Source organism: Ipomoea nil, unplaced genomic scaffold, assembly GCF_001879475.1.
Source record: "Ipomoea nil cultivar Tokyo-kokei standard unplaced genomic scaffold, Asagao_1.1 scaffold2280, whole genome shotgun sequence".
Taxonomy (NCBI): Eukaryota; Viridiplantae; Streptophyta; class Magnoliopsida; order Solanales; family Convolvulaceae; genus Ipomoea; species Ipomoea nil.
In genome coordinates this window covers 2,348,748-2,362,131 of record NW_017618708.1, presented here as the reverse complement: position 1 = coordinate 2,362,131, position 13,384 = coordinate 2,348,748, and the positions used below count along the sequence as shown (strand labels likewise).

The window sequence follows — 13,384 nt, the reverse complement described above, 5'->3', positions numbered from 1 at the left end:
AGGTAGGGAGGATTTCATTTTTTTCCAACCTTACTAACCTTTCCTTGGATATGTGTCCCAAATGTTTATGCCACAAGTAAGCACAGTTTTCCTTTAATGCACTACGTTTAACTCCTATACTACTCTCAACTTGAAATAAGGATTCAGCAAAATTTACATCAATATTAAAACGATAAAGAGAAGCAATTAAATTACCAAAACCATAATATTTATTGTCCTTACATAAATGAAAAGTACGATTCTCAAATTTGATGTAAAATTCCAACATATCCAACATTCTTACTTAAACAAGATTTCTAGCACAGTGAGGGACATAGAGACAATTTGTTAGATCCAAATGATATCCAGTATCTAGGATCAATCTATAAGTCCCTATTCCCTCTATCCGTGCCTTCATCCTGTTTCCAGTAAACAAGAATTCATTAGTTCTTCTTGTGGGTTGGATCGAACTGATGAATCCCTGCAAAATATGAGAGACATGAGTAGTAGCACCAGAATCTAATCACAAGGTATTGTTTGGTACTTCTATAAGGTTTGATTCAAAAAACATAGAGATAGAATCATTACCCTTCTTTTCAAACCAAGCCTTTCATTCTGGACAATCTTTCTTCAAATGTCCTATTTTGTTGCAAAAGAAGTGCTTAATTCTTTTCGGGGCTTGACCCAACTAAGTGTTATGTTGGGTCTTGCCCTTTTACCTAGTTTTCTTTTATTAGCGCTTGAACCTCCTTGAGATTTGAAATGGATGGAGTGATGTCTTAACTTCTTTAATCTCGTTTCCTCTTGAACCAGCAAATGTTTGGTTTCTTTAAAACTCCATTGTTCTCTAAGAGTATTGTAGTTCACATGGAACTGTCCAAACTCTGCTGGTGGAAGTGAGTTAATGACTAGATGAACTCGCCATGTTTCAGACAACTCCATCCCCATCCCCTTTAATTTTGCTGCAATATTGGCCATTTAGTCGCAATGATCATGGATTGGCATAGACCAATCAAACTTCTTAGAAGTTAGTTCCGTCATCAGGTTCCCTGCAATTGACTTATCTGCAATTCATATTTACACTTTAATGCTTTTATGCTAAGCGTTTAAACAATTCAGACTTACATAGCTTTAATAGATGCCAACAATACATAAAACAATAATAATAATAATAATAATCAAGTACTAGTCAAATAAGCAACTCATCTTTGGATAAAGAAAACTATTTGACAAAGCACTAAAATCATATTCTTTAAATATTATAAATTATTTGCAGTGATTCACCTTTGGGAAATCTCATAGCAATATAATTTATAATTATTGTAATTGTCATCTAAGGCATCTCAATGATTTGGGCAGAATAAATTCTAATTTTTTTTTATCAATATCTATCATCATTTTCCTAGATCACTTTGGTGACTAATAAGCTAAAAAAAATAGACATCCTTAATGAGTGAAATAGAATTTTATTGCCACATAACACATTCATTTAGTCCAAATATTATATAACATGGTCACTTTGGTGACTTTCAGAATCCTTAATAGATTAAAAACAATTTGAGTAGAAAAAATTTATTTTATTTTAATCTAATTGTCACTTAGCCAGGCCACTTTGGTGACTAACGGGCTCCTCACAACAATAGGTAAAAAATTAATAATAATAATAACAATGATAAAGTTGGAGATAATGAACCACAATCGATTTAATATCCGTAAAATAATATTTATATATATACACACGAAATATATATAAAATATTATTGGATATATATCCGAAATATATATATACACACAAATATATATAAAACGGACCCAACGGTTATATATACATGTATATCTACGAAAAAGATATACCAATATATATCAACCAAAAAGAAAATATAATCCTTAGATTATAATTCCAAAACAACAAGAAAGAACGGATTTTTGCTTAGAGCATAATCCAAAACAAGAAAGAAAAAGAAAGAAAGAAATGCACGAGTTAGGCAAAGTGCCTGTCTTTCCTTAAAACCTTATTTGCCACCTCCCAAAAATGCTAGGAGCGTTGTGGCCTAGGTTTCCCAGGATAAAGCGTACAACGGTTCGACGTTTGAGCACCCAAACGAACGAACCCGGCGAACTAGAGCACGGGCAAAACACAGTAGCTAGAAAGAAGTAGGAGTAGAGTTTTGAGAAGAAAATGTGCTTATCTTTGTGTGTTGTGTCTCTCTTGTTCTTCCCTCACGTTCACTTCCTTTCTAACATTGTTTTCAAAAAGGTTGCTCCCACCACATCTTTATATAGGAGATTGGTACTAAATAGCATCATCATGACACATTAACCAACATAAATTCAATTTAAAAATTGAATTATAGCGTTTGAAACGGTCGTACTTATTATCGAAATAATATCAACGGTCACGAACTTAATATCCGATTAATTCGTACCGACCATAACGACCCGTTTCAAATATCTGAGTGACCGAGAAGTCCGTACAAACCCAAAAGGTTAACGAATTGGGACCGAAAACCACACCCGAATGGTCCGCAAAGTACCGAAACGGTGTGGCACGAATCAATGCACATAGCATTGATTCGTGCAGCACGAAAGATAGCTCACACGAAAGGAGCTTAATTCACTAATTAAACTTGCTTAATTACATGTAGCATCTTTCGTCCATGCATAACATTCGTCCATGCAAACTTTCGTCCCAATTCCTATTTCACTATTTTAAGCTTTCCAAAGCTTAATCACAAGCTTGACAACTCATGTTGTCACACTAATTAGGCTTAATTAAGCTTAATCTTAAGCTTTAAGCTTTCTAAGCTTAATTTGACTTCTCTCAAATAGGTTCACTTTGAGAATCAATTTCTCATTCACCTATTACCCATTTTGAGCGTACATTATATCAAATTCTTCGTCTCACTACGAAGAACCCGAATCCACCTTGACCCGACCCAAATCGGAAGTGGATCCCACATATATTTGTACCACAAAATAATCACTCAAAATATCATTTTAATGCTATTTTTCCAACAGATAATTTGAGAACCATACAAATCCACGAATCACCAAACCATAATAATTCATGAATCCAACAAATCTTTCATTCTTATAGTTAAAAACAACATTTAAAATTATTATTATTATTATTATTATTATTATTATTATTATTATTATAATATAATTTTTTTAATGGGCTAGGGCTCTAGCCAAATAGGCTAGAGCCCTTCACGTACTGCCCAAACAAAAAAGAACATCTCCAGCCTAGCGCTGGAGAATACAGCAGCGAAAGCTGGAAAGCTGCTTTCCTTCTCCAGCCGCAAGGCTGGAGAAGAGAATTGGCTACCGACCGCGGTCAACCCGACCGTCTAGCCTACGACGGGAGATTCAAACTCTGATAATTAAACCTTAATCCGTCGAAACTTTAGTATATGTATATAACCATAATATGCATATATATAATTTCAATACAAGATTAACGCATATATATATACATATACAAAAATTGAAATTAACGCATATATATGCACAAATTTTAAAACAAAATTGGTAAATCATTATGCCTAACCTTGCTCTTGATAGCACATGTAAAACTATAACAATAGGCATTGAATGATTCAACGAATACTTTAATCGGAAGCGTTAAAGACTAACCTGATTCCATGAGTGATTATATTAATGAAGCTTTTAGCCCTTTCTTCTTCACAACTTCTTTCTTCAGGTTTGCAGAGTATTTTTCCATCTGGTCTTTCACGTTTAGCTTTCACGGTGATAGGATAGGAAAATGCTTATGCCTTTTTTATATTGCCTTCTTTATATAACTTACATTCCAATATTGATTATTGGAATTATGGGCCATAAACCAAATAAATTAAGTAGGCCTAAATAGCCCTATTGAAAGCCAGAGAGAGGGGAATAATAACTCCTTGATCTATTACATATTTTATACCCATTACCTATATGGCCATAAACCAAATAAATTAAGTAGGCTTAAATAGCCTTATTGAAAGCCAAAGAGAGGGGAATATAATAATAACCCCTTGATCTGTTACATATTTTATACCGATTACCTATATGGCCATAAACCAAATAAATTAAGTAAGCTTAAATAGCCCTATTGAAAGCCAAAGAGAGGGGAATAATAACCCCTTGATCTCCTCTCAGAAGAACAAAAATAAACCCCTTGATTTGTTACATATTTTATACCCATTACCTATCACAATGAGATTCTAATTGTCCAGACCACTTAATACATGGACCATAATAACATTAGAATAAAATATTCTAACAAAAGAGACACCCGAACTAGGACCATCTTGAATCACTAAATTAACCTGAGGACCCGACCTTCCTGAATACCTACGAAAAAAATGTAATGACGGTGTGACCTTGTGTGTCACAAATCTGACACCGAGGTACCAAGAACAACGAACCGCCACGCTGCCAGAAATTACCATCATGACCACGACTTCGGGAACCAACAAAATTTCATCCTCTACGCTGATGATTGCCACAAGACGAGTGTCCACCACGCGAATGTCTAGAACCACGGCGAGAGTTTCCAAAACCACGCTGAGCCAGTAAATCCGCTGGTGAAGATCCTCCAGCCTCGACTAGTGCAACAAAATCATCAGAACTGATAAATTCATCGGCAAGCTCCTGGAGCGTCACAGGCGTGCCGCGAACAGACATCGAAGTAGTGAGAGACCGAAACTCAGGCCAAAGTCCCTAGAAAACGTACAAATTCTACTCGTCGAGGGAGACTGGCAGGCCGGTGAGCGCCAAGTCCTCCATAATCACATGAGCTCGCCCTAAGTAGTATGTGATCGAAGCATCACCTTGCCGTAGATTTTGAAGCTATCCAAAAAGATTCAGTGCATGAGCCCTGGAAGACGAAGCAAGAGCCCGCTTAATGGAACCCCAAACCTCCTTGGGTATTCGACGACTGATTGCCAAATGCATCACTTCCTCAGAGGGGGAAGAGATCAACATGGACAAGAGAGCTTGATCTTGTTGCACCCACAAAGCATGCACAAGATTTGGTACGGTAACAGTAGACGACGAACTGGCTGTAGCAACCGGAGCAGGAATCACTGACGACGGACATGCCATGGAACCATCAATAAAGGCCATCAAGTTTTGACCTCGTAGAAACAGTACAAGTTGAGTCCTCTAGAATAGAAAATTTTGGGAATTGAAGTCAATTTAATGTTGACAAAGTGGTGTGATATAGACAAAGAGTTTGTAGCAACAGTCACTGGGAAAGTATCAGCTACGTCAGAGACAGTATGTTCGGAATAAACCGCAACAGATCCGTCGAAAGCTGTAGAGTTAGCAATCATGGTAGAACAAACCTGAACTGTTGATACCAGATGAGAACATGTGGTTTTCAATTGCACGATCGTTCAAGCATACAATGATGATTAAATATGTAAAAGGAAGGGTTACAATATAACTCAAACTAATTGAGTCCTAACAGCGATGCCCGGCAAAGTTCATACCCAATATTATAATATTGATCAACTAAAATTTAATATTTTTTACTATCGCTAATCACTAAAATTTAATAAAAGTAAATAATGTTAATCCTTAATTGGAATGAAAATTGTGTTGATAGTATAACTTATATCAAATGTTTGTTCTTTGTGCTATTAGTATTGTTCCTTTACACTTTCTTTCTAATTTCATTCTTCACATTTTTCATTTTGACCTTTATTTTAACATTAGTCAGTAATTGGATAAAAAATATATTAGTGGTATAATTGGCATTAAATGTTTTTCTTTAGTACTTTTTATGTTGGACATTTACATTTTCTTACCAAGTTTACCCTGAGTATTTTTTCTTTTTGCCAGTTGTATCCTCACTATGCAAAATAAAAATGCATGCATACATATGTGTATAATATAGTTTAATTTAATAATACTTTTTAATTAATTCATAATGTGTATCTATTTTAACTTGCATTATATTATATTGCATGCATCGGATTGATCTTTATTTTCTTTGTAATTCTTCTTAATTAGTTCTGCCGGATCTGATCTCAAGAGTCAAGAGAGAGAGACGCATATTAAATGGCTTACGCTGCTGTAACTTCACTTATGGAAACACTTTCTCTACATTTCTTGCCTCTTGAAGATTTAGAGGCACAGATGAGAGATAATGGCAACGAAAATCAAGGTTGGACGGGGCGTATAAAGGCTTGCCTCCATGGAATAATCTTCAATCAAGCAGTAAAACAGACTACTGATTACCTGAAGAAGAAGTTAATTTCAAGTGAAATGCAGCTTGCGGAGAGCTCATCACAAAATGTTTGGCATAGTATACCATTGACTAGTTCTCAGTTCAGAGATGTCGCTGAAGTCAATCAAAAGATGATCTCTCTCCATGAAAATCTTAGCTTACTGCAAGACATTCTAACTCAGAACTCTGAGATTATTGCCAAAGATTTAGAGGCAGAGATCAGAGATGCAGCTTTCGAAGTTGAAAAAAGGATTGAGATGGAGTTGAGTAGCATTTATCTATGGGAGGGCCAGGCGGATAGTCTTCTTCATATAACAGATTGCCTGCACAGGCTTCATGAAATCTTCAATGAAGCAGAAAAACAGACTGATTACCTCAAGAATGAGTTGATGATTAGGATTCAAAGTGATGAACACCAGCTCCCAATCCCAAAGGCTTCGTCACAAAATGAGACTGTTTCACCCATTGCTTGGATGCCACAAATCATTGCTTGGATGTCACAAATCATTGCTTGGGTTATCTGCATTATTAATGTGAGTAGATTTTTCAAAAAGTCTTCAAAGTTCGATGACAGTAGTGGAATGGTTGGATGCCAAGAGGTGTTCAAGAAGATATTGAATCAGCTCACGCAACAATCAACTAAGAGGAGCAGAAAAGTTGTTTCGATTGTTGGCATGGGAGGAATAGGCAAGACCACTTTAGCACACAAACTTTATGAATATCCATCAATTACTTCTCATTTCGACAAGCGAGCATGGGTCACTATATCCCAAGGGTATAGCGTGGAACAAATGCTCCGATGTCTTATTGATTGTGTTGCTGAAGCATCAAGAGATGAACTTCATGAACAGAGCACTGCCCAAGACCAATTAGCAGAAACACTGCATAAATGTTTGAAGTGTCGGAGGTATTTGATAGTGATTGATGATATATGGAGCACTTCCACTTGGGATAGTGTGGAAAGATGCTTTCCAGATGATAATAATGGAAGTTGTATACTATTGACATCTCAGCACAAAAAGGTGGTTAAACATCCAAGCCCAGGTAACTCTGTCATTAACATGCCTTTCTTAAATGCCGACGAAAGTTGGAGTCTCTACTGCAAAGTGTTTGGTAAAATTGAATTTCCTCCAAAGTTTGAGCAAATTGGTAGAAACATAGTGAATAAATGTAGAGGATTACCTCTAGCTATTACTGTAGTAGCTAGTCTTCTCTCCAAGACAGAGGAGGTGGAAGAAAAGTGGAAGAATGTTGCAAAAAGTATAACTGGTAATTCCAATGATGCATGCTCGAGAATACTATATCTGAGTTACAACCAACTGCCCCCTCACTTAAAAGCTTGCTTTTTATATTTTGGAATTTTTGAGGATGGCTATGAAATTTCTGTGAAGAAGTTGGTTAGGTTGTGGGCAGCAGAAGGATTTTTGAGCAGTGTGAAGCATGTGAATATGGAAGAAGTGGCTATGGAATGCTTGCAAGATCTTGTTGATAGAAGTCTCGTTATAGTTAGCAAACAGAGCTACAATGGGAAAATAAAAAGAGTAAGGATACATGATCTATTGCGAGATTTGTGCTTGAAAGAAGCTAGTTATGAAAATCTCTTGAATGTCATTGGAGACGAAAAACCTTGCCGTTGGATATGTCTTACATCAAGAACTAAAGTCAGGTTTGAAGATGATGAGTGCTTTCACAAATCTCATTCCTTTCATTGTACTCATCTTTACAATTACAGGAATGCAGACGTGGAACACCTATTTTCACACTTGAAACTTCTAAGAGTAGTAGATATGAGAGGCATATTTTTCGATGAAGGTACGGCACCAAATGTGCTGGCAAATCTTGTTCATTTGAGATACTTAGCTTTCTTCACAGATAACACTTTTGAGATAAAGCTCTTTAAGCATTGGAACATGCAAAGTTTTATTGTTAGTGGGGCTGGTGTTACATTGGATTCCTCTGAGGCAAATAGAATTTGGAAAATGCCACGATTAAGGAATTTTTGCATTGGACAAATTGTTTCATTAGAAACTCCGTCGGTGGGTTATAGAAACTTAGAAAATATATCTTGGTTAGATTCTAAATTATGTACGAAGAATTTGTTTACAAGGATCCCAAATTTAAAAAAATTGGGGATTCATGGTGGTAGGTACAAAAAAAATAATTTATATTTTTTAAATAATCTTGTGCACTTGGGACAGCTTGAGAAACTAAGCGTCAGAAGGTGGAAGTGGAAGGAACCCAACCTTGCTCAGTGTAAAATTCAATGGGCAACTAGTTGTCTACCAAATCTTAAGAAGCTCAACTTGTTGAAGTCTAATCTGCCGTGGAGTGAGCTGAGCCCTATTAGTATGTTGCCTAATCTGGAGGTTCTAAAACTGATAAATGCTTGTAGAGGCCCACAGTGGGATACCAATGATGGAGGGTTCCCGCGATTGAAGAGGTTGGTAATTAAAAAGACAAATCTCAAATATTGGAATGCTGTGGGTGACCATTTCCCGATGCTCGAATGTTTAGAGATAAGTAATATGAAATGGTTGGAAGAAATCCCTTGTGGTTTTGCGAATATCACCACACTAGCATTGATTCAGTTAAGCTATTGTAGGGATTCCCTCGTGACTTCTGCAAAGTGGATTAAAAAAGAGCAATACGACAACTATGGAAATGATGCGCTCCTTGTTCGTTCTGAAAATATTTTGGTCTCTTTCTATCCCTCATCTCTGATATATCTCTCACCATTTAACATGCACTTCATGCTACTTGAGTTTTTCATTGTTGATGGTTACAATGGATAATCATCTGATATATCTAACCGTGTTCACCTCTTTCTTTTTACTGAATTTATTGTTTCCAGACTTAAAAATCATGGTAATAAGAGGTTTGAGCGAGGAGGAAGAGATCAATGATGAATGAATAGGTGTAGTAGGTATGTTAGTTGTATGCACACATATATCTGTTTATTTTGGTGTTTTTTGTCTCAAAGCTAAGGGAAATCAATTAAGCTTATATTATATTATTGCTTTCATTTTTTGGAAATATAGGAAGGATCGGAGAAATTGCTGGAAGACGAATTTTGAATGTGCATAGTGGTTAGCTGAAATGGTCTCTGTTTCTCAGAAATCTGATGGATGATGCCATATATAGCATTGCAGGATATATGGGAACTGAATTTATTCATTTCAAGTCTCAGAAATGGTTTTTGCATTTTTTTTTTGGTGGATTAGCCAAGAAGTTCATTTGAAACCTTGATTTTCTTGAGTTAGTTGTCTTTCTTCATCTCAAGTGTCAACTGTTATTTATTTCTGTAGTCAAGAGAAGTTGTATGCAGCCAGGCCATTTGAATAATATGTGTATCCCTGAATATCTCTTGCCAAAATTTGCTGATAAAGAAGACCTTATCACTAGCAGTGATAATACTCTGGGGAACCCCATGTATCTTAATCTTATACATCTTGTCCATAAACATATGCTATATACTACTCCGTATATAGTAACGCTTACTATGGTAAGGATATAGAGGTTGTCTTAGTGCAAGTATGGAGGGTAGGCCTCTTATAGCTTATTATAGTTTGTTTAGTTTTTATAACCACATAATACAATTTCATGGAATTGACTACCACCCATGTGATGCACCGAATGTATATTAAACTATTTTATAATTAAATATTAAATTACTAATATACATCTTTAAAAAAAACATATAATTAATTAATGCGAAACAGGAATCAGAAAATTGTATTGAACGCATTACTAAATTTACAAAAATATAAACATAAATAAACACAAACACTATAATTGACCAAATCTAATTACAAATTTTTAAAATCTTCATGATACACAACATTAAATTCATTGTGATGCACCGGATGAATATCAGGCAACATTATAATAATACTATTTATTCAAAAATACACAAGTTAACATACACCAATTCATATATTACAAAATAAATATAGTTAATATTAATTTTACAAAAAGCCTAAACATTCACACTAAACTTTACAAATTGTCAAAAACATCCTTGTACATAACATTTGTCGTTGAAGAAAAGTACTCTCTATTTTGGCCTAAAATAACAATTTAAGACCCTTAGGGTTGTTAACTCTAGATAGAGCCACATACAGTTGTCCATGTACAAAAACATGTTTCTTCAAAAGTAATCCAAAATTCGAAATACTTTAACATTGGTTCTTATTTATTGTCATTGCATAAGATAACACTAGAGGGAATTGTCTCTTTCGGAACTTAAATGGTAACCGAGGATCTGATAGAGTCCATGTCAATAACATGATCCCCTAATTTACTAATAACTAATCTCGTGCCACTACACAAGCCCATTGAATGATCAATGTTCCGTAAAAAGCATGATTGGAGACCCTAGTGATAAGTGCCAAAGATGCTACATTTTGTGTGGTATTTAGGAGGCATATTGTGCTATAAGTGGAGTCCTTTAAGCCTAATTCATGATTAGAATAGATTAATTTGATAAGAGTTAGGAACAAGGACTAATTGTGATCGCCTTTTTAGAAAAAGAGAAAAACATTGTCAATTACAGTGCATTACGGCGACAGTTCGATAGGTTGATCATATCTCAAGCTAGGAGTGTCCAAATGAGGTGTTTCAAGTGGCTATGGTTCGGCAACTTCAAGGGCTACAACGTTGGTGAAGGCAAGAAAGGAAAAATTCCAACCGAAAGTTCAACGCAATGCACAACGTGCGTTGTGGCGTGCGCTGTCAAGGAGGCCGAAAGTACAACGCATCGCACAACGCGCTTTGTGGAATTAGTTGGGCGGCCAGCGTGGAAATTCCAGATTTTCAGCCTATTTAAAGGCTTGTAAGGGGATTATTTTGGAGGACTGACTTTTACCATCATTTTACACTTCAATTTCAGCTCTCTTAGGTTAGATTTATGTTAGGGTTAGAGATTTCTTCCTTTCATTATATTATATTTCAATTTCATCTCTAGAATTCATTGCTCAACATTGCTATTTGGATTGCTAGCACATTGGATTGAAGACTTGGGTAACCTATCTCCTTCTTGCTCTTAATTTCATACTTGATTTGTGTTTGTGATTCTTTAATGATGATGAATTGCTAGACATCTAGGATTTGGATTGGAATTGATTTGTGATTGTGTATTCATGCTTTGTATGGATTAAATGATGAGAATTGATGTATGGTTTGCCCTTGAATGTCTAGTTGTAGAGGTGTGGATATAGACTCTCTCTTCATTGTAGGATCCCAATGAGAGAGAGGCGTGAGAGTGGGAAAGGATCAAGTGATTGCCCTTTTCTTAGTCTTACCCTTGCAATCTCCAGTAGTTCGGTGAGGAGACGGTAGACCGCCCATATATGATAGAATGCCTCACCCGACTTAGGAATTGAGAGTTTAGGTTCTACGCAACCTAATGTTGGTGCCATAGTTCTCCCTTAGATTATTAGTCAAGCCTTGCATCACATTCTTGTCCACTTTGGGACCAATGAATGCATGATCCTAAAGCCTTTCCATCCAAATCCCCGTTTTACTTTTTGTTTTCCTTTATTTCCTTGTTTCCCTTGCCTTCACACACACGTTCACCTACACTACTTGCACCTAGCTTGTTGACACATTTTGACAAAGGATTGTCTTACACTTTGCTTGCTCCGATTTGCCATCCTTGAGTTCGACACTCAGGGGTTCCACAATCCTCGTTTACACTCTTACACACACCACCACCACACTAGAAACTACAAACATCACATATTTTAAAGCAAGTGAATGATTTAGAATCCCTGAGCATTTTAACCCATTCAAAAACTCTGGGTGTGCAATTGGACAAATGTATGAACCAGAATCCGATTGACAAACATAATCAGAGCTGAAATACGTCTTGCCCTCAGTTGAATTCAGGGTAATCAGATACTCATTGATCTCATCAAGTACATCTAATGTGCTAAAATAGCATGACCATTTAAATATTCCAAATCACAGATGCCATAAAAAAAACATATGGAATATACTATTAACTATTGTTGCAATTGGATCATCTTGGGCTGTAATAAGTTATATTTCAGGATTTCTATATTTGCAAAACCATCATTAGTCGCACTTATCTCACCATCACCTACAACAACAATTCATTTTGAAAAAAACATCTATTTCTTCAAAGGTATCAACATTTACCACTCTTTGTAATCTTAAATTTGTAGTCAATCTTAACACTTTACAACTATTCCAAAGATATGAAGAGTTTATACTTGCCCCAACAATGTCTTGCCTTCTTCCCATGGGAATCACAGGTAGTATTTGTCAAAAATCACCACCAAGAACCACTGTTCCCCCTCCCCCTCCCCCTCCCCCCCCCCCCCCCTCCAAATGTCATACTTGAACTCAAAGGATTTACAAATCGTAACATATCCCTCATACTTCGATCCAATGCCTCAAAGCAATGCTTATGCATCATTGGCGCTTCATCCCAAATTATAAGCTTTGGCATTATAAGTAGCTCAGCAAGATCACTACGTTGGGAAATGTTACAAGATGAATCTTCATTTACGTCTATGGGTATTGCAAATCGAGAATGTGCAGTCCTACCACCTGGCATAAGAAGAGAAGCAATACTACTTGAAGCAACATTGAGAAAAATGTTATGCTCAAAACGTAAAGTTGCAGCCAAGGTCTGCTATACAAAAGTTTTTTTTGTTCCTCCATAATCGTAAACAAAAAACAATCCTCCTCCACCGTATTGAACATCACAAAGTATAGTATTGTATACATGTTATTGTTCATCAGTAAGTTGCTTAACCAAACTATCACGTTCTTCTTTAAGAACAACACAATCATATGACAATTCATCATATAACAATTGATTTTCATGTAAGACTTGTTGGAAGATATTTAATAGAAAAAGTGTTTTTCTCCTTATAAAGGTTGTCCCACATTGCTTGTGAAATCCTCTTTTCCCTCCTTATATACTATAAGTCTTAACAATTGATTTTCATGTAAGACTTGTTGGAAGATATTTAATAGAAAAAGTGTTTTTCTCCTTATAAAGGTTGTCCCACATTGCTTGTGAAAATCCTCCTTTCCCTCTTTATATACTATAAGTCTTTTAAGGGTCTTCAAATCTTATGGAAGGGAAATAGGGGAGACAACGCCCGCACGCTGCCCGTTCGGATCGGTCATGTGCGATCTTGTTAATTTCAA

At 36.0% G+C, this 13,384-nt stretch overlaps 1 protein-coding gene and 1 long non-coding RNA gene across 2 annotated transcripts in view; one reads left to right on the top strand and one right to left on the bottom strand.

Moving 5' to 3' along the window:
• The window catches only part of LOC109150869, a 28,728-nt gene extending 25,255 nt beyond the window's left edge, over positions 1-3,473 (bottom strand). Inside the window, exons 1-2 of the long non-coding RNA XR_002049238.1 lie at positions 3,462-3,473; positions 1,105-1,108 (exon numbers count right to left, since the gene is read on the bottom strand). This is a non-coding gene — a long non-coding RNA (uncharacterized LOC109150869). The remainder of the gene's footprint in view (positions 1-1,104; positions 1,109-3,461) is intronic.
• LOC109150859 (putative late blight resistance protein homolog R1B-16) overlaps positions 1-13,384 on the top strand; it is a 123,243-nt gene that overhangs the window by 94,956 nt on the left and 14,903 nt on the right. Inside the window, exon 4 of the mRNA XM_019298833.1 lies at positions 6,098-6,119. Within this exon, the coding sequence (XP_019154378.1) occupies positions 6,098-6,119 (22 nt within the window). The remainder of the gene's footprint in view (positions 1-6,097; positions 6,120-13,384) is intronic.